This window comes from Cariama cristata, unplaced genomic scaffold (genome assembly GCF_000690535.1).
Source record: "Cariama cristata isolate BGI_N322 unplaced genomic scaffold, ASM69053v1 scaffold18025, whole genome shotgun sequence".
Lineage (NCBI taxonomy): Eukaryota > Metazoa > Chordata > Aves > Cariamiformes > Cariamidae > Cariama > Cariama cristata.
The window spans coordinates 101,988-124,809 of record NW_009616012.1 but is presented as its reverse complement, the minus strand read 5'-3'; the positions used below and the strand labels follow the sequence as shown (position 1 = coordinate 124,809).

The 22,822-nt window shown below is 36.6% G+C and overlaps 1 protein-coding gene across 1 annotated transcript in view; it reads left to right on the top strand.

Moving 5' to 3' along the window:
• The window catches only part of CACNA1D (calcium channel, voltage-dependent, L type, alpha 1D subunit), a gene marked incomplete at its 5' end in the record, with an annotated part of 129,008 nt that overhangs the window by 23,229 nt on the left and 82,957 nt on the right, over window positions 1-22,822 (top strand). The window contains 4 exon segments of the mRNA XM_009700033.1: window positions 8,273-8,442; window positions 11,620-11,697; window positions 17,359-17,446; window positions 18,163-18,189. Of these exon segments, the coding sequence (XP_009698335.1) occupies window positions 8,273-8,442; window positions 11,620-11,697; window positions 17,359-17,446; window positions 18,163-18,189 (363 nt within the window).

Sequence of the window (22,822 nt, the reverse complement as noted above, 5' to 3'; positions counted from 1 at the left end):
ATGTGTAAATGAATAGAAATAGTGTGTGTGTGGAATCTACATGTGGTAAATATTTTAATTTTGGCATGGAAACTGACTGTGGAGATTTTTTTCTAAATATTCCCTTGAATAACAAGGATGGAGAGAATTCATAGGCTTGAGGTAATTCAGCTTTTTCAAAATAGTCTATTTTTTGCTCTGTATTAGACACTAATATTATTTACATTATTCTCAAAGTGAACTTTCAATTGAAAAGTTATTTCAGTTTGCAGGACTCTACAGGAAAAGACATTCCAGAAAAAAGACTCCAGGTCAGGTTTTAGAAATGGCTCCAGATCCAGCTCAGGCTCTAGTTCCATCTGAGAAGTTATGGAGCCAATTAAGAGATTAAGAGATAAACACCTCTACAGTAGCTCTAGTAAAGGCCTCTATGAAATGCTCCAGAGAGGCTATGGGTAAGGGCACCAGAACATGCTCTAAATCCATCTCCAATAAGTGGCTTGGCAATTGAACCTAGATCCAGCTCTGGAAAAGACCTAAAGAAATGGCTCTAGTCCCACTCTGGGAAGGGGCTCTAAAATTGGCCTTAGATCTATTTCTGGAAAGTACTCTAGAGATGGCTTGAGAGCCAACTGTAGATGTGGCTCTAGGAAAGGGCTCTAGTGATGGCTCTTGGTCCAGCTTCAACAGAGCACTCTGAACAAGTCTGTAGATCTGGCCTGAGAACAGACTTGACAAACAGCTCCTCCCTAAACATATTAGAAAAAAATGACTGTAGATCCAGCTCCAGAACTGTATCTGGAAATGTGTTTGGAAGTGTGGTTCAAAACATATGCCTGTTGGTAAGTTCTTTCAGCACAGTGAATTTCTTAGGAATCTAGCTGGATGCCTGGAACTGTCAGCTGGTCTTTCACAATAAGACTGCATTTTTGAATTCTTTCAATATTTGGAAATACAGAGCAAAATGCTTGCAGCTCTGGAAAGCTGCCATAGATGTATTCAGATGTCTTCATATTTTGATTATCTTGGGCTGGTCTGCATTTTGCTCATTCACATTACAAATTTAAGGCTGTATGTGGCTCCAAATAATTGGTTTAGCTCCTGGAAATTGCAGGGTGATCATGAGATGGTCACACTCTATTTTGATTGCTCTGTCTTTTGAGCTAGCAGCAGGGAGTGAGTTCACTCTGTAAGAGATACCAGAGCCCCTTTTCTTCCTTTGTAAAAATTCCTGTGGTTATGATGCAAGGATTAGGCAGTGCATCTTTGGGGCAACTTCACATTTGATGGAATGGCACGGAAATTGCCATGGAGGAGCTGCCCAGCAATTCTAGCTCAGTGATGGGTGGTGGGCTGCTTCAAGAGCCTGCTTTTACATGTGGCTTTGGTTACACACAGTGTGTGTGACAGGCATTAAGTGGACCTGCGTTCTCTGAAGTCATGAAATACTAGGCACAGAAGTTGGGAGCTGAGGACAGGCCTCCTCCAAATATTCCAAGGTAAAAGACCAGAGCATATCATGACTGTTAGCGCAAGAGACAGTGAGCTGAAATTAGAAAGTTAAGTTAGAAGTTACAAAGTTAACATTATTAGAAAGTTAACAACTAAAGCTAAACTTTAAAAAGGTAAGGGAATTGAGAGATACCCTGAAAGTGTCTTTAAAAGCGTGTTGGAAGTTAAAATAAATATGCCAGTAATTCAGCATGCATTAAACTGTTTTACTATGAACAGAGAAAATAATAAATTATAAAACTTCATAACTTATTTATCAAGAGGCATGGCTTTTAATGATGCATGATAATCTGTTCCTGAAGATAGTCCTTATCATTAGGGGATGGTTTCCACTGATGGCATTTTCTGCTCAAGGCATTAATATTTTTTTTAGGTAGCCATGGGAACAAAAAAGACCTTTCAAACACACTTTAATAAATCTCTGTAAGTTGAATTTACTGCCTTGCTAAAGGACACCAAAGCATAAGCTTTGACATGTCCTTACATACATCCTCCTACATGCAGGTCTTGCAGGTTACTTAGAGAAAGTTAATTTTTTCCATTTCTTTCCCACAGTATTGTTTGCAATGTCTGTACATAATGATTCTAAAAGCTAAGGGTACGTACTCATCCATGCTAATCTCATGACAATATCTGCCAATTAATGTCATATAAAATATGTTGGCACAGCTAAGGTTATACACCTAAGAACTGTTGTCTACAATATACATGGAAAAAATCATAGAAAAAGGCATCTGAATAACGCACGAAATAGAAAACAGCAGTGAACTGTCATCCATAGTCTTTCAGCAGAAGGGAAATGAACTGATTTTGATAGTGTTCCTTTTCACAGGGGAGGAAAGGTTTAGTAAAAAAAAAAGTTATGGATAAAAATGTAACTCCCTCACATAGATAAACAGAATATACATTCAAAAAGAGGAGAGGGAGTTCAGCTCTAGATCTCAGCAGGTTATGAGCTAAAGCAGGTTCTTTTGATTGCTGTGTGGCTGGTAAAAATAAAATTCAAACGCAAATAGATATATGACAAGGAAATATCCTTGATTAATCAATTGAATATACTAACAATAAATAATTAGCAAATACTTTCAGCTGTATACAGCAGTAACTCTAACTGGTTTAGACAGAAACCACTGAAGTCAATGGGATCAGTTTAGTACTCTTGAATAAGAGCTTGAAGGGAACTGATTTTATTTCAGTCCTGTTTGAACTTATCACAGTAAGGCTTCTTAGGGATTAGTCCTGTGAGGTGCTTGCTGATGAGCTCCTGGCAGGTAACAAATCACATCAGTTTCAAAAAGTGTGTTGACAGTGCACATCACGATGGTGGGGTGAATAGACTCTGAGTATGGTCCTAATGCTCAGTACTGCCAGTTCTTCCTCTAAGAAATCCAGTGTGTCCTCTGCCAAACAGGTCTCTACTCAAGACAAAAGGAGCACATCTTAATATGCAGATGTAACAATGGTCTGCAACATCAGATCTCAGTTTTGTTGCTCCATCAAATTGTTCCCTATCTTGCTGTTCCCACAAATGATCCCATTGCGTTCACGTGCACTCTGGCACAATAATGCTATACAGGCCCACTGCTACACAGAGACTGTGCTGGAGCTGTTGAATATACATTTTGTCAATTGCTAACGAACTGCATAGAAATAACTATGGGTAGGTAACACCAGTTTGCATTTCCCCATCAAGAACCCAGTGCTTCTTGCTCAAGGAAAATTCCTGTTAGATTTTTTTTTTTTTGTGCTGCAAAAATAATTATACAGTGTTCAGCCTATGAGTTTTTATTATTTCTAAAAGAAGGGGTAGTAACAAATATGTATACAAATCTCCAGTAATTAAAGATGTGCTATTACTTAACCTTTTTTAATGTCTCTCTACATCTGTTACACATTACACCCAACTGTGAGCTGTTGTCCATGCTTATCTGTACAGTTCAAGCAGCTTGAGTTCTTTGATTTGATTCTACTAATTTGTTGGTTGGTATGGTTACCACTGTGTGAAACCTCTTCTGTGAGTCTGGTGGCCAACACTGTACTCCTGTGAGTACATTTTTGTTATTATGTGTCTGTTCTTTGTGAATAAATGAGTCTAGGATGTCTGGGTGACAGTTCTACATATAGCATAAGCATAACACTTTCCATGTACCAGACCCTGTGTGCAGTAAATTGCATACTGCAGTAGATGAATTCTCTCTCTTGCTGCATTTGCAGTGACACAAAAGGGCAGTAATATGGCTAATGAAGAATTAGTGTCCTGGTTTATGCTTAGACGTTGGAGGCAACTGTTTATTTCCTATCATCAATGCGTGGGAGGCACAGCAACACTTGTGTTGCTGCACAAGCCCCCTTATGAAAAGTGTCTAGCCTTTAGCACTGAAGAACTTTCAGCTGATGGGAGGCCAGTATAGGTGTCTCCTTAGTTATTATGTCCGTGAATTACAGAGAGAAGAGAGAGTATACCAGATAGTCACATTTAAGCAAATTGTCATCTTGGGATTTTTGGATAACACAACCCTGCCTCAAATTAAGGTGTGAGAACCAGAGAGCGGTAATTGAGTCCCGGTACTTACACCCTGCTGCCACCCCCACCGTGTTGCATCAAGCTGTCCCCAGCCAATGCATACCAGCAGGAGTTATTTCACTCTGTTGAAAAAAGAAGAACCTAGCATGAAAATGATTGCCCCAGACCACTGAAGCATGAACTCAAGACCTGCATTTTATATGCTTCTGCCTCAACAGCCATTGATGATGATGGTGTTGTGCCTAAACAGAGAACTTGCATTTTATATAGTAGCTTAGTTATCGCTAGAAATAAGTAGATTATATGGGTGAGTCTCCATATAACGCTTTATTTTGCAAGTGGTGTCTCCTTTCTGCTGCAGGTGCAATTTACTGAGTTATTTACACTATGGCTTCAATTCAAAGCTTTACTCAGTTTACAGGATACTGTCATATGCTGCAGTTTTTAGTCATGTTTAACTAGATGAAAATTAGGCTGGCTAGGGCTCAGTTGTCTGATTTATTTGCATTTGCAGTGAAATAAAAAACTGAATTGCCTCAATCTAGGTAGCAATAGACTGTTCTGAAGAAAAGATATTTTTGAAGGCAAACAGGCAATTATACAAGGTGGTGTTATGCAAGTCTGCTTTATAAGATTCTTCAGAAGTAGAGATTTACAAAGAGCTCTTTCTAGCCCTGCTAGCCTAAAGTCTTAATTTTGAAGCATTGTTAATCCTTTAAAATATGAGACAGTAGTAAGATTTGCTTTTTCTAGTTGTTGAAATTAGGACAAAAACATGTTCATTGAGTCCTATGATGTATGAAAACTACTTAAATCTGTTTTATTTTTAAACTGAAATTTTACAGGGAATAGGCCTGATTTTAATTTCACATATGCTGGTGTCAAATTAGAGTAGCTCCTCAGGATTTTTCAATTTGCAACTTGGGTGGAGACTGATTTAAATCACATTTTAGTGGAGAGGCCCTTATTGAATGCTAGCATAGTCACAACAGCCCTTTGAATACAATTTTTGTCAGAATTGTCAGTGAACACCCTCCCCACCCCCAAATATACACTTTCAAATGCCAGATCCAGGGCATTTTATCAAACCAGAATGGAATACGTATTTTGAAGTTAGCTCTTAGCAAAGACATTTATGAAACTAAATATTTACAGAGCTTAAATCCACTTACCACAATTAATGTGCCACTTCCTAAGCCTGTGAACTTCATAGGCTTCTGGACTGACTACTGGGTTAATGCCAGTCAGGGAGGCCAGTTTGGGCCATTAGTCTAACCATGTCAGTACCTATGCTGCCTGCATAGCAGAAAGCTTTTTCTTTCTGCCCTGGACCCAGCTTATGCTCTCCATAGCCATGAAATACTGCACAAGCAGCTGTCTTATTCCGGGAGATCAGCCAATGTCTACATATCTTTTTCTAAATACTCAGATATCTTGTTGTCTAAATATCTTTGTCAGAAGCTTTAAAGACCCAGCGTCTCTCCCTCATTTCACTCCCATCATCTTTTTCAAATAACTTTTTGTTTCTTGGGAAAAAAAAAAACTTTTGTTCTGCAAACAGGAAACTCATTACATTCCAATTCCATTTAATTCCACTTTCTTATTCGTGATATTTCAGTAAAAGGAATACTTACATATGTGTGTCTGAAGGATGTCACTTCATTGTGACTGTGATAGAAGAAAGTACTATAGAGCCAGATTCCTGCTTCCGCTCAAGAAAATGCAGTCTTCTCAGATGTTATACTTCCTTACAGTCAGGTTTTAAAAATACAAGTACAATTTTTAAATATCATGGAAATTAAGCACCATTACATCTCCTGCTACTGATAAATTGCAGCAGCATTTAACAAGACAGTGTCTGAATTGTGTGCTGTATTAAAGGGAAAGGTCAGTTAGCTCTGTGTATAAAAAACTGTGTTTAATTCTCTGTGTGCAGCCATTTTAATGTAAAGTAAAAGTTAAAATGTGGTTCAGTCATGGGTGAAGTGCTGTTGAAAGTATCAGCCTTGCCAACTCTTTTGTTTTCAGATTTCTTTCACTTCACTCACACATATAACAACAGCAGCTTTCATTTTACTTTACCCACACACATCACATATCCTTCACCCTAATGAAAAACACATGAAGGACTTAACTGAACAAAAAGCAAATACTTAGTAAAAGCTAGCAAGGCTTCTGATTTCATACTATACCATGATAACTGTGTTTTCAAAGATACTGCCTATGGAATTAGAGTCATGAGTATGTTGCCTCAATCAGATGTAAAGGATGGTCTCTTTGATACTGTCTTTGAGAGAAGCTTAAACCTAGAAACCTAGCATTGAATAAACCAAACAATTTCTTATAGGCTTGTGAGATCTTCTGCCAAAACAGTGAAATCTTTTGGGTTTGTTTGTGGGTTTTTGTGGTTTTGTTTTGGTTTTTTTTTTGTTTTGTTTTGTTTTTTTTTTTTTCCAAAAAAAGCAATTATCCCTCAGAGAGATCTGTTGAGCTCTCTCAAGTGTTTTTGTCAAGAGGTGGCCTTTTGAAGGACCTCATCCTTGGATGCTAGTTGAAGGGTAGCAAATGGAAAGCAAGCATTGCTATTCTTCAGCTTCATTACAGTGCCATCAGATGGAACAGGATGATCTCCACATGCCAAACTGAATTTTTGTTGAATTAAGTCCTCAACTGTAAAAGGTGTAATGCCTGCCTCAGCTTTTGCAACAGAAAGCTTTTTAGCTTCTACAACATAACATTAAAAAAAAATAAAAATCTGTATGGTTTCATGTAAAAGAACTTAACTCCTAAATTTACTAATGTCAAAGCAGAAATTTAGTGTTTAGAAGATGTGTTTGAAGACTGTAAATAAAACAATAAAAAAACCCCAAACCTGAAGAGATTATATCCTTGCAATTCCAAATCAGTAATGTCTGTCACCAAACTGAAATACTATGTTGAAAAATTATGAGACTTTCTATTATTCTGCTATATTTTGTTAGCAGGGCAACATCACATTGATAATTATGTTCACCTTGTTAAAATATTCTGCAAGTCTTACACTAATTTCCTAATATTTTTCCACTTGAAAAAGGATATTATTGAGTGCTTTAATAAATTTCTCCTTGAGAGGATATCAATTAGGGAATATTTTCAAGTGAAATTTCACAATAAATAAAAGGGTGCGAAATTCATAGTAAATGAAATTACTATAGCCATTTTTTAGGTTTAATTTCAGCTGTATTGTAAGATTAACAGGTCAGAACAAGCTTAATTTTAAATACTGAATCAGTACATAGTTACAATACAAATTCAAAAGATACTTGCCTACCCTAATCATACTTATTGATACTCAGGTAAATTGGAAAATGTTTGATCCTTCTAGTGAAGGGAGTTATGCATTTGGAGCTGCGTATCACACCAAATATTGTAATAATGCTGGCGTATTAAGTGTCACAGTGCAAGAATTTACTTGATAATTGTCTTGAGTCATGTATTGTTAAGGGAATCATAGATTCATGGGGTAATTCAGGTTGGAAGAGACTTCAGTAGGCCATTTTATCCAACCTCCTTCTCAAAGAACATGGCTTAATTATTTTAATTGTCATCCCATGATAATTTAGGGATTGACACAAATCACAAACTAAACTAGACAGACAGTCAAATACATTGTCTTGAGACTGGGGCAATGAGACAGAGGATTCAGTTTATATAAAAGGATGCATTTCTGGTCTGTGAGAACAGGATTCCTAGGTTCTTTTACAGGGAGAAAAGAGCTTATTAGTGGAATTCTGTGAACCATGCACTGAAATAAGTATGTTTGGACATGGCCAATAAACTGTGGCTGGAAGAGGAAGGATTTTAGAACTGGCTTCCAGACTTTCCTTTTCACTGAAACTAATACTCAACTCTCTGAAATTACTTCTTTACTGCAAGTCAATTTCTCTTCATAGCCGTTAGATAAAACTGATTTTAAAATCTGTATAGAAGAGCACATAACTAAATGGGGAGAAGTCTTCCCATATGGGAAGAGTCAAGAATACTGCTTGATTTTCAATTAAATCATAAAAGCTCTGAAAGTTTTGATGTAATGTCATAGGAATTTGCCATGACTTCTTTGCATCACTGTCTTGTTTTCAAAGAAGCTCTCAGTCTTCCATGTAGTTTATTCAGTTCATTTTGTATGTCAGTATGTTACTCTGCAATGTCAAGACCTAGGTCAAAATGCCTAGGAGTTTGACAAGCAGTATTTTTTTCTGCTTTATCTGAATTTGATAGAGAATTTTCCAAGGAAAGAGAAAAAGCAAAGGCCCGAGGGGACTTTCAGAAGCTACGTGAAAAACAGCAGCTTGAGGAAGATCTGAAGGGATATTTAGACTGGATTACACAGGCAGAAGACATTGACCCTGAGAATGATGAAGAGGTTGATGAAGAAGGCAAGCGGAACAGTATGTGTTATTTACTCTGTACTACTTCTGTGTGGGACAGTTTGACTGCTTTTAAGGGTGTTACACTGGGGTGAATGCAGCCTATCTGATGTCACTTTCTGATTTCCAGTTTGCAGAAGTGTTTGTTAGCAGAGCAATCATGTCCGTTAATATATTGATACTTAGTCATGGAAGGTAATTCAGAATCTTACAACAAAATTCTGCTCTGAGATGTCCATGTACAAATCACTGTCAGTACTCAATCACTATTGAGACTTAAAAACTTGCTTTATTTGTGTTCTGTAAAAAGTTAGTGCATGCAAGCCACATGCTGCTAAGTATCATTGTAAATTCTTAGTCAAGAAGAATATATGTTTGTCTGTAGGTGCTTGCAATAGAAATAATAATAATATAAAAAGCTTAAACAATATGACCAAAGCTACCATCAAGAAATAACCTTCTGCTAATCGTGAGGATTTTTTTGCGTTTTGAAGTAGGGAAATGACATTCTGGATCTTTCTTTCTGATAGTCAAGAAAACGATACAAAATGTTTTTAATAGATGTATTAACTGAGTGTGAATTTAATGGAATCTTGTGGGATTTTTGTTCAACACTAAGAAATATAATTATCAGTTACTTAGAATGTATTTATTCAACAGTAGCGTACAGTATATTATGGAAAAGGTGATTTATCCTGTAGTGGCCCTCTAGTACTTCTGACCTCAGTCCTAAAGTAAAGGAACAAGTTAGTTTCATGATACTGCAACAACTTGTAAAAGTTATACTTGATTTCTCTATGTCAGAAGTTTTGACTAACAGCAGTATTGTAATGTCAAAATTTAGTAGAGGTTATTTTAGTCTCTTAGCCATGTTTTCACAGTAGTGGTTAAAATTTTCATGAGAACTTTTAGTGCTATACATAAATAAGAACACGGATTCAGGATGTAGTTTATAATTTAATACTAAACGTAAGATTAAAGTCCAAATTTCAATATATGTACTATTGCTAAAGAGCACCTTACTGTTCATGTGATACTCCGAAAAGTAATGGTATTTGTTCATTTAGATACCATTAAGTATATATAAGAAAATGCATCTACAAGTGGTTTGTCAAGGGCAACTCAGAATGCTATTTTCTGTATTGAAATAATACATTATTACTGTTCTTTTTCTTTAGTGTTGCTCATTTATTGTGAACTGTTCTTTTAAACCATAGTACTTTTCAGAAATTGTAAAATAGTGAAAATTATGTGGTTTGATATTGAGGTATCTGTTTTTAAAATTATCTCAGTGTTGCATGTAGTTAAGTTTTTAAAAATCTTTATATTTTTGAGTTTCAGAATTTTATTAGTGCTTCAGTTTGCAATAAAAGCAGGGTATGAATCTGAGTTACTGACTGGAAGGAAATGATGATTTTACGAGAGGCTGGAAGGCAACTTGTGGGTTGATGTTGATGCCAGTGTCACCCAGAAAGGAATGATTTATGTCTATCTGAAAATCTGTCACAGAGTTTTTATCTAGAGCAGAGAAAAAAAGCCAAGGAGTTCACTGTACTTCGTTATTGCTACTAATGTGTGGAAGGAATACGTAAACTGTGGGCTTGAGTAACAGTATAAAATCGTAAGACTGAGAAGTAAAAGATTGCACATTTTATGGAGTAAATACCGTTTGCACAAGACTACCGTACAGAATTGTAGGCCATGCCAAATTTGCGCAGAGCATTGGACAGCCATACTGTCAGCTATGGTGCTGATGGACTTCGTTCTCAATCCTGCAGGTGAAATCCTAGGAACTTTTTGCATCCTGTTCAAATTGGATGTTTGTTAGTATGCTGTAAAAGAAACATTTGCTCCAGCATTCCTTAAACAGCTTCTAGGTCAGATAGGTCTTTCATAAATCAAAAGTACTTGTTTGCATAGTTGTTGAGTTTGAGAGAACTTTTGGCTCTAAACTGTTAACTTAGACATAATTTTAGGGTAAGTTAAGAGTTGGAGGAGACTTGCAGAGTAAAAATAGGATAAAGTAAGTAATGAAAAGAACTTTAAAACAAATCCCAATAATTAAATTTCAGGCATGTGTATGTATTTTGAGTGGAAATTTCTAGTGAATAGGCAATCTCCTAGCACTTTGCTGGGTTTGTGCCCATGTGCTTAAATATGTGGCTTGGAATTTCATTTTTAATATCAACTGCAACAGTGTGTAAAGGAGGAAGGGTTGCTGAATTGCTCCACCTCCTTGCATTCAAGACATGCTGTGCTGCATGTCACATTGCATGGGGAGGTATGATGAGAGACAGCCAAACTGTCTATCCAGTTATTCCATATGCGTTAAGAGCATCGTTATGATAATGAGCTACCTGTTTGGGAGTCGGGTAAAATTTAGCTGGTTATCACTATGTTAATAATCTTGAGTAGTAAGCTTAGGAAATAAATTTAGTCCAAATGTACTGGTGATGTGTTTCTAGAACTATCTTTGAAGCATAAGGCAGGGCTGGGTCCCCAGATAGTCAGAATAATCATTTGAGGCTTCTAGGCAGCTATGTCCCTACTTTGTATACCTGAACCTCTGGATGATCAAGATTACTGCTGATTTATGGTGATGGAAGATCATCATAATGCTCTTCAATGGTGTGGAAGAACTCTGGGTTTAGGATACAGAAGATTTCTGTCTAAGGCAGAAAAAGGTACAGATTTCAAAGGCAGTTGAATCAGTGATTAATAGCTTCTTACATAATCCTTTAAAAATGTAGTTTAGGTTCCTGCAACCCCAGCATTTTAAAATTTCTAACCAGAGAAGTCATTAAGTCATTTATATATGAACCCCCTGTATTCATACATCTCTGTTGCTGATTGCGGGCAGGTATTCGGTGCTGTTGAATAATGGAATACCTTTTAACTACTAGAATTGTAAATATGCCTTTAGTAAAAGTCATAAGTCTTTATTACGAACCAATAGCTAGTTACCCTGATGTCAATGAAAAAACTTCCATTGACTTCAGAGCATTGTGAATGTAGCTCAAAATGCAAAAATCAGTGAGAGGTGAGGCATTTAGCTCTGAATAGTTATGCTGCCGGTAATTTAAATTTGCTTTGCCTGACATTGCTTGTGTTGTATATATGGACACATTTTTATTTTTTGCGTTGCAATTGCTGCCATCTACTGTGTAAATGCTGGGATTACATGTACTTAACGCGAAGGGGTTACATTGGCTGACTTAATGGAAGAAAAGAAGAAAAGCAGACTTAGTTGCTTTGGCCATTCTTCCAATAAACATGGTAAAATATGTTCTGATTTGCAGTTGAACTTTCTTTTGTGCCAATACTGCATTTGATGTGTTAGCTTTTGAAAGCACATATTGTATGCATTTTCTATAACAGAGGTATATACGTCTTTAGCATGTAGACACTCATGCATGCAGTTCTGCTGTTTTAAGTGCATGTTTGAAATATACTGGTGCTGCAGTGCTCTGCCTTCCTAAAGTGTAATCTCTAATCCATTTAGATTCCCACTGAAGTGGCTTTGTCTGTGACTGTTCTTGTTGAAGCATAGGTTTTCTTTTTCGAAAGTCAGGTAAACCAGACAAAAGATGTATTTTAAATTCAAATATGAAGAAATTAATCAAAGTATTTTACAAACTTTATAATGGATCATAGTAGGCTTAGAACAGCATGATGATAATATTTACTATTTATTTATAACACTTTTAATGTAGAATCTAACAAAACATAACAAAGTTTTACTGTATCTGCTCTTGTTATTGATGGTTTTGTTTCTGTCATTTGTGTTTTATTCAATTTCTTTCCCATCCACAATGGAGATGGACAGAGCTTTTAGAGTATGATAGTTATTTTCAAATCTGCACTCCTTTAGTACTGGCAGATGTATTGATTTGACATAATCACAGCTGCAGTAATTAGGAGATCTAGTTTTAATCCTACCTACAACAAAGTTATTGGAGCGACTGACTTCCTTGCTGTCCTAAGAATCACTATTCTGACTCTGAATCTGATCCAGTTGCTTTATAGAATGCAGAATATTAAGTCAGAAATTGCTAGGACCTGATGGACTCATTTTCTACAAATACTGAGTCTGCTTGAAATTATTTGTGTAACTGTTGCATGTATTGTCTGATAACTTGCACAGCTTCACAGGCTGGAATATTTTTTCTGTAAAAATTGCTAAAAGACGGTGGTTGCAATTTTACTTTGGATACGTGTTTCAACATAGCCTTTCAAGTAGCAGGTTCTGGTTCTGATGTCAGTCATGAAGCAGCGTGGAACCAGCGGAAAACTTGCTGTCGTCCACTGACTGCAAATGCTGTCTTGCTACTAGTACCTGACCTTGCTAGTCAAAAGCATTCTCAAGCATGTGTGCACTGACTTAGTTTCATCTGTGTTTTGCAGGGCAGGTATACCTTTTATGAGCAGGATTTTTCCAAAGTACAAATTGGTGGCCTAAGCCTATTTCTGTATTTGTGAGACTATTATGCTGATCCGAGTAGCTCAGACTTAGACTACCACTGGATTAGAAATCCCACCCAAAGTGTTTTTCTTTGTATTACCTCTACCTCTATTTCTATGAAAAGCACAACATCTGTAGAGTATACAACATTCCCAACATTCATAGTGTCATCCTTCAGGCTGGAAGTGGTTGGTTCAATGATGCTTCTGTAATGAAGACTGATTATTTCGCTCTCCTTCCACTGCTATGCAGCCATTCAACCTTACATTGAGTTTCCATGGGCTGCCTATAAAAAGAACCTGTAAGAATGATTGTTGATAGCATCAACATTAAGTCTGTACCAGGAGAACAGATACCTCGCTACAGTATCATGTAGAACATCTTCCAGGCAGCCCCTCCTTAAACTGAATTTACCCTGAGGAGCTTCACAGTCAGAATAGATAGTACCACTTCTTTATGATGTGTTTTCTGGGCATACAGCAGACTTAGGGAAATTTGAGATGAATTTGCAATGATAATGTTGCCTCTTTGGGGATTTGTTTGTTTGTTTTCTGTTTTCCTGTTTGACTGCCTCAAAGACTTGGTGTAAAGGATTAAAAAAGTCCACGTGCTGATTTAAGAAGGAACTAGGAGAATTTTGGAGCTCATGGAATTGTTTGGATGTTACTAGCAGACAGAAGATGACCATTTTGCAAGATTGATGTAAAATTTTGCCAGTGTAGTACCTTTTTAAATAATTGTAATTTTCTCTCCAGTAGCTATTACTGATTATCTGACTAGCTGTGCAGATCACTCCACTTCTGCAGCTCTTTTCCTTCAGCACATGTAACCAGAAAGCTACTCAAGGTGCATCAGTGTGGAAATGAGATCAGCCTATGGATCAAAAATGCACATCTGAAGTTGAACCAGGTTAAAATATTAATTATGTATTTGCTAGAGGAAAACATTTCCAACAATAACACTGGCCATGAAAATTCAGTAATTCAGGGTGTAACGTAGCCTGAATTCTACAGTGGCACTAAATTGTCATATCACAGGATTATGGAATTTATTTCTTCCAACTCCAGCTGGCTAGGACATATCAATGCTGATGGACACTGACTTGCTTTTAGCTATGCATTAGTTATGTTACATCCTGGAATGGAGTATGAAATCCCTGCTCTAAAATCTGAAAACTGTTCAGAGTAAATAGTGAACATTATAACATGAGAAAAACGATTAATTTTCTTATCCGCAGAAATGAAATGTAGTAGTTGATATATTTGACCTATTTTCGGTATACTCAGGAAAATACTAAGCTGCATGCTATATGGATTGTTTATATTGCCTAATGCAAGCATTCTTTCTTTTGAAACCAGTTACCATAATTGAAGAGAGCTGATACTATCTAGAAATCTAGATAATCTTTCCAGAAGCATGCCAGTAAAATAAGGGCAAAAAGTGAATAAAGAATAGAGAAAATTTGGTATCTTCCTTTGACGACTGGAGTACCAGTTTAAAGATCTCAAAGCTGGCCTTACTGAGATCAGACAGCCTTTCAAAAGTTCAGTCTGTGTGCTGTACTTTGCCTGATGAGTACTGCCCCTAAAAAGCTATGCTCATGAAACAGTCTTTTCAAGACTTGCCAGGTTGCTTGCATTAGCGAGAGTGGATGTGGTCATGCAGTGCTGTTGCTGTTTTCTTCTGGCTAAAGATTTAATGACTTGCTAGCATTGCTGGAGCTAGACTTCCACGTGGTGCCTTTCTCAGTACTTCTGTCAAGTTTTTCTTTTGGCATGTAAATTACACTATAATGATAGCTGAATTTCTAAGGTAAAGTGAACCGTCTATGGTTCTTTTTTTCCTCATTCGTTTTTGTAACACAGCACCTGCAAGCCACTAATAGAGCTAGAGCAATAGCCCTGTCTCAAATAGAGAGTAACATTCTGGTTGTATTTAATAATTAGCAGAACTGACATTGGCTTCAGTAGGGACAAAGATTTTTTTTGTTCTTTGGTACTTTGTTTTTCTTCATGCAGTCATAGTCAAAAAGGGGTGGTATTTCTTTCTGTGGGTTAATACATCAAGTCTGGGTAGACTTGAATTAAAATTATATTACTTTACACTTACTCTTTTAAAAATTATTTGGCATGTATTAAAACAAATAGCATTTGTGTGACAGTGACACTTTATGAGAAGCTGGTTTCTAAGTACTGCTTTTAGATGAGGGAAGGGTTCATAAATTTGAAACAAAAGTGTGAGAGATATTGCACATATGTAATACTTGCAAAAGTGGGCCTAGCTCTGTTTTCATGGGAGCACTTAATAGCAGTGTATGAAACAAGACTCCTGCATTCATATTTTGCAGTTGCCCATCGCAAGTGCTAAAATGTTCATCATTGGGTGGCTATAATGTTGTATTTCCTAACAGCATGCAAGTCACCCAGCACAAGACAACCGTTTCAGTTCTTTACCAGACAGGGAAACTCCTTGCATTTATTGCAAAAGATCCTGGCATTTTAAAATAAAAACTATTAGTTCTGAAGATCTGAGACTGTCTGAAATAGTTTTGTGATTTTTTTTTTTTTTTTCTTAAACCCTTTGAAATTTTAGTACTTGAATTTGGGTATCATCAAAGATTGTTTGCCTTACTTTTGAATTAAATTCCTTTTGAACTCCGTGACTGTAAGCTGTGAAGTTCACACAAGTCTAGCAATATTCATTTTTAAAAACTGATTTATAAAAAGAAGCATGATATTAGATTTGAGGCACTTGCAGGTGCTAAGCAGGGATTTTTCACATATAAAGCAATTACAGTAATATTTTAAAAGAATCATCAAAACAGAAGAACCGTGTGAAAGAAGGTTTTGCTGTGCTTACTGCCTGAAGTGCCTTGTTTATTCAAACACCTGCATGGACATTTTGGATCTTTCTTTGTTATGCCAACTCTGTGTTGAACATTTCATGTAATGGTGACTTACATTTATGGGGACAGATTCTCAGCTGTTGCACACAGTAGCTGAGCATCTAGCCTGCATAGACCTGTGAGTCTCTCAACTTGTGTGGAATTGATGGGCACGGAAACCAAACTACCATTTACTGCTTCCATGTATCTCTATTTCAGTGTTGAGGCAACTGAGGCACAGAGACTGTGCAGAGAAGCTGTTGGTAACAGTTCTCATTTTGTACCTGCTCTGTAGACAAATCAGAAAATTCAGAGCTTGATTCTCGAGTCTCAGTTATATTAAGATGTGTGTAATTAAGCCTGCTTTAAGCCTCCTTTACCAAAATAGTGAGACATCCCGAACAGAAATAGTCATTGTAGCTCTTCTGCCTCCAGTACTCTCAGTCTACAGACATTGGCTTAAACCCTCTCCAACAAAACGAACAAACAAAAAACACCAAACAAGCAAACCATCAAAACAGCAGAAGGTAGACCCCAGAATACCTTTAAGATACTCTGTTTTTCTTTTGTTCTTGCTGTTCTGCAGTAATTTCAGTGCATCTTTCACCTCTCTTATTTTTTCCTACTTTATATGGTATTTCTACTGTATAAACCAGCGACATTAATTTTCTTGAACTTTACCAAAAGTTCAGGAACTTTTCTTGTTCCTGAGGTTTTCCTGTCATGCTTGCTTTGCAGACATGGAAGTAGTGTGCTCCTCTAAGAAGTACTGGGAACTTTGGCTGTTCATCGTTTCCTAACACCTTTTGACATACGTTGTCCTCCCTCTGTTTCAGTTGATTTGAATATAAATGGTGATGACCAATCTGCAAATGAGTCTTGTCTAAAAAAACCATTAGCTACAGTTGATAACTGTTCAGTAATGATCCACTATATGTACAGTAATGCACTGTGTAACAAATGTAATAATCCCCTTTTTATTAGGAATTCTCATCATCCTTTGTAGTACCCATTCTGCCACTCACAGTGCTCTTTCCTGTCTGCTTATATAGTATTTGCAGGCACACTTACTTTCTGGCATCTTGTTTTGATAATTTATAATGGAAGTAAAAGCATAGAGTGGTCGGTATCATCAGAGTGTGACAATTTCTATTTTCAGAAGAACGTTGACATTTCTTGGAATTAGTGAGCATATTAACAACACTTAAACTGATAAGCACCTCCAAAGTGTTAACAGAACAATTCTTAAAATGAAAGATCACAATATCTAGCTCAGGTTTTTATTTCTTTACTGGGGGTTCTTTGTGGCAAAACTCCTCGACACTGTATTCTGTAGTGCATTTTCAACAGTATGTTGAGTCATTGAAAAGAAACAAAAAAAGCTACAATACAGTCTGGAGTTCTGTGTGTTTCTTTTGTTATAAGAGGAGGACTGATGAAGTGTCTTAACTTCATCTGCTATTCCTCAGATCTTCCAAGCTCTCATTAGACCTGCAAAAAGTGGAGGCATTCTTGCAGTAGAACAGGAGATAACATTCTGTGTAATGCTTTGCTTGGCTATCAATCTAAAGCAATTTCTGTCTCCTAACAGCAAGCATGCCCACCAGTGAAACTGAATCAGTGAACACAGAGAATGTGAGTGGAGAAGGAGAGAACCCAGCGTGCTGTGGGAGTTTATGGTGAGTACACAAACTGTTTTTAAGTATCCACCCTCTTCATCTCAAAATTTAAAAGAATCATTCTTCCCCATTGTTTTATTTAGCCAAAACTGCTTTCAGATAGTCAAGCTTTGTATGACACTTGGGGTTGTTTTTTTTTGCCTTTCTGCAGTTTAATATTAGACCAATTGTGCATTAAAGCACTCCTAAAATTCTCAAGTTAAGAAGATATAAACCAATATAACTAAACTTCCAATGGAGTTGTGTTTTCCTGAAAGCTTTTATAAAATAGAATTATTGTCCAAAATAATGAGAAAAGAACAGAAGTCTCTGATGACATGTAAAGAAACGTTTTCTGTTAAATTGTGAGTGATCTGGAGAATATTTTTTAGGCAATAACTGAGTGTATGGGAGTATTTCTATATCCCATGATATTCACTATTTATTTGCTGAGATTTTCATGACTTCCAAGCAGCTTCTACATGAGCAGTTTATTTACTTAGTTTAAAAGGAGATTTCCTTTCTTTCACTTAGAAAATTTGTAAAAGTTTAAGAATGGTATTTCAGAAAATAAATAACAGACAATAGAATTTCAGCATTCATGATGCATTTTGTTAAAAGCTTGGGTTTTGTGTATATTTAATTCCAATGTATTGATTTGCAAAATTCTAAAGAGAACAAATTTGTGTTAATTATTTTTTCCACATTCTTGAAAATGTGTTTTCCTTTTCTTCTAGTCAAACCATCTCAAAATCCAAGTTCAGGTCAGTATTTTCCTCTCTCATCATCAGTTGTGTTTTTTTTTTTTTTCTTGTGGTTATTTACATATCATGATGATCTCATATAATTATTCTTTATTTACTGTACTTTAAATTGTACTGTGTGAAAATTCTTCCTAACAGTTACTGGTGAATACAAAAGTGAAGTATCCATGAACACTTTTGGAAGTCAAACTCCTTGATTTGCTTTGCTGATATTTATGACTCTCTTTTCACTAACTAGGAGCACTTGGGAATATGAGCTTCTATTTTCAAGTATGATTGCAGAAGGGAAGTGTTAGAGGCAAAATTAAGAATTAATAGTCCTGATACTGTAGACACTGGAAGTACCAGTACAAAACCAATAGGTTTTTTTATTTTGATTTTATTTTCCAGTCTTATAGGACATATATTTAGTAATTAGAAAGGATAATTGCAAACACAGAAGAGATTCCTCTTTCTGTTTAAAAAGTTTAGGTTACTCCATGAAGGAACAAAAGAAAAATAGCTATGTGATTTGAGGTAAGTAATCAAATGGTAGACTTAGTGAAACACAAAGGGCGAAGACACTCCTATGGTTGCAGACAACCCACAGAAAAAATATTTTTCACAGAAAATTTTCAGTGAAAAAAGGGACAATCAAGAAGATTTGGCAACATCTGGCATCAGCAGTTTTGGCAACGTCTGGAATCATTCCAGTTTTTTAACCCTAGTAAAACTCATTTCAGTGTTGGATGTATAGCAAGTAATTCATTGGTAACAGCAGTGTATTCTCCTTGCAGCAATGAAGAGGAATAACATACCCAGGTTTATTCTACTAGCCTTACTAGCTCTAATGACCTACCAGCGCTGACCAGTTGCAAGCAGTTGGAGTGGACTTGTGTTCCTTCTGAATAGTCTTTCTTTTTTGAAGAAGAGCTTCCAGGCAACAGTTAACTGGTGCTTTTCTACACTGAGAGTTTTTCATGTGATGCTATGATCAAGCTTTATTTTGTCATCCCTTTCAGCCAGCAAACTGCTGACAGCATGTAAATGTGCCTCAATGCTGAAGACTGTGGCCAATGGAGATATGGCCATTTAGCATGGTAGTGAATACACAACTAACTTTTTAGAAGTTTCATCGTTAGTTATAAAAGCTATATCACTTCTTGTATGCCTTCTGCTACAGAAAGTGGCCTTAGCTACCCCAACTGCATGGGGTATGTCCCACCAGTTATGTCCATGTGGACCTTTGAGCTTAAGCCTTCATGAGAATTATAAGAGATGAGACTGGTTTTAGCTTAATGAAAAGAAGCTATTCAGTGCGCTAATGGTCTGTAATTTCTCTTGCCATTGCTTCCAGTTACCTTAACAGTAGGAAAAAAGTGGAATAATTTGTTTAGTATTTCATAAACTGAGAATCCCAAACAACCATGATTATTTTGAATCGTGAGATTGTCTCCAATCAACCTTATAGCATACTATTTATTGCTATGAAGCCTACTCATGCTGGTTTGAAAGGAGAAACTGAGATATGAAGTGGTTGCATGAAACTTCAAATACCAGTCAGTGCAATAGCCTGCCATTACACTGCATTCTTCAAGTTTAGTCCATTTGCACGGTGGGGACTCATAGAAGCATTACAGAGAAAGCAAAGTAATCCCTCTGTTCTGAACTGTGCCCATTATTCATATTTTAAGGAAAAAGAGAACTCCAGAAGCTCTGCTAAATGAAAGCTGCTACATCATCTTTAAGAAAGGAAAGCTTCTCCCCAAACCTGATGTTTTTAATAGTCCAAGCAATGAGTAAGAAGCAGTCAGTGCTATCCATCTCTACAATCAATGTTCATAATCAATGCATCAATTTGAAGGAAAACTTATTTGCAAGCCAGAAAGTCACCAAAGTATCTCCAGCTGTCTAGATTCTGCCACTGTCCTAAATGTCGTTTGCATGAGCTCTCTGATCTGAAACTGTTCTTGTGGCATTAAAAAACACATCACACAGAAGTTCATTCATAGATATATTGCTGTGTCTGTTCACAGAAGTTGTGGCAATCAGCAATGGGTTGTTGGTATCTCTCATTTGAAGATGCTGCAGGAGTCTGCAGCTGCTTGAGGTCTTCAATCATTCTCAAACTTTTTAAGCTGAATTTGGTAATGGGAATTCCCCCTTCAACTTTCACGTCTTGTAGCATTGGAGAAAGATGTATGCCTTTTAATTTAATTAATCCACGTGAGGAGTAGTTTTGAGGCAACAAGAGCTCAAAATTATAGTTGTGCTGCTGTCTTCCAAACAGATGTGGCTTGCACCATGTCCCAGATCTCTAAAAACAGCTGACAACATCTGTTATCAGAGAGAAAAAACACTTTGAAGAGCTGCTGGCTTTGCAATCCCACTAAGAACAGAGTGTATATGCTCTTCTATCTCTATAAGGATCCGCAGACTCCCAATACTTCTGGGTAACTAACATCTCATATTCGCAAAATCCATTTTTCTGTTATGTCAGAAGAATGTAATTTTGATGCTTTTCATTGCGATCACTTGTTTCTGGAAAGCTCTGTTTACCTAAAATACAGAAACTCTCAGTTCTGCAGCAAAGCCCTAGATTATGTGTTCAGCTGTCAGGGATGTCCTAGCACATTCTAAACTACATGCTAAATGTTGGTCTAATTCTCACTCGTCTGGCCTGATCCTCGCTCCAGCTTTGGGAATGTTATTCTGCGACGGCGGTACACTGTGTTTCAGGGCAAAGTAAATCGCAACATAGCTTATCAAGGATACTGATTTGACCATAAATGTATTTGCCCTTGGATCAAAATAGAAAATGCTTTTTATTGCAAGCTATCCTACCTGCTATACCACAAATGAAAATAGAAGTTAATCCTTGGAAATATGTTTCTGTACAGTCAGATAGGTACTTGGTCAAGAGAATTACGTCCTAGCAGGGTACAACAATTATCTGCCAGTTTATTAAGTGAAGGTGTATATTAACCACACATTTTGCATATGTATGGATAAATATGATCTGTGCTGCATATTTGTAATCTTCCAAGTGGAATTTGAAATGTTTTGGTACTAGCACAACTCTTTTTTCTTGTCCCCTGGAAGTGACAGAGCTATGATTAGAAGAAGAGGCGGATCTGCTAGTTGAAGAGCTTTGTGCACATTGTCCTCTCTGAAGATCCCTCTTTTTAAGAATTCACTTCCTCATTTATCACTATGATTATATGATCACATTAACTATCAAGTCATGCTAAAAAGCTAGTACTATGCCCTGAGTCCTGTAACTACAAAAAAGGAGGAATGGAAAAAAATCTGAAAGGCTTCTATTTTTTCATGAGTAAGCACTCTGGTGCAATTCTTCTGTCCTGTATTTAATAAATAAAGTAGTGAAGTCTAAGGTCTCTGCACTGATATTATCACCCACAATTACAGAAGAATTCATCTTGGGCATTAATATTTACTTCTCTGTGAGCTTACTGGTGAAAATATGAGGCACGCCAGTTTTGCAGATACAGGGATTATGCATGTGGTTCTAAACAGAAAGTCCAGTTTAGAAAAATACCATGTTGTAATGAAAGGCTGCTGATACAAAATAATCTGAAAATGAATGTTCCTACCTTTGCGTAGATCTAGTAGCAATACACAAACACACATGAATAGCAAGAAAACAGACTAAACTTCATAGATTCCTCATGACTGACTGACACCGAGTTCAGTCAGACTCAATGCAAGGCTGGACTTCCCATGTGTGGATTCAAATTGAAGACTGGGTCCTAAAGGACTACCTAAACGCAAATAGCTGGATGAGGGAAAGTGAAATTCGGAACACATTTGTAAGAATGATGATATGCTCATAGTTGTGAAGAAAAAATAAATTATTTAATGAGAAAAAAGCAGTGAACAATTTGGTTTGTTGTAACAAACTATGTCAACTGTATGTCCTCTGTGATTTTGATATTTATTCAACTGCTAATATTTTGTGAAAATGCTTGATAATTTCATGAAAGCAATATTATATTGTTGCAAAATTATGAAAATGAAATTTCTCTTCAAAATAAAAGGGTACCTTTTGTTCTTCCAGAAAAAAGTTACAGTGTTTGGTTAAAACTAGGAGGAGTGGTTACTAAAAAATAGAAAACTGTCAAGTGAAACTAGTGTCTTTTTTTTTTTTCTATTTTATATAGCCACAGGTTTTCCTGACACAACAGGCCATCTACTTCAGTCTGCTACTTACTGTTTATTTCTTTACTTGTACCAATCTAAAAAATGTAGAAAATTACTCCTATTCTCCTTTTTCAATTTTTGCTTTATTTCTGTAGGCTTTTTACATAAGCTGATATTACTCATACACTTCTACATGGAATTGTCATTGCACACCCTTTGGCAGCATTTTCATGCATGCACCACTTAGCTATACTGTTCTGTCACTGATTCCACAGACCTTTTGGGGAAAAAAAAAGCCCCATTGGTTTCAGAGGGCTATGAGTTATATGATTTGGGACTGCTTTTGGCTCCTATGGATAGAGATATCCAAACAATATTATTCTTGTCTTGTTAACTTTAATGACAGGATGTTCTGTAAGTGTAAAAAAAAAGGCTCTTTTACCTACCAAGGGAGTGAACCATCCTGATGATGGCCATGGACATAGCGCTGTTC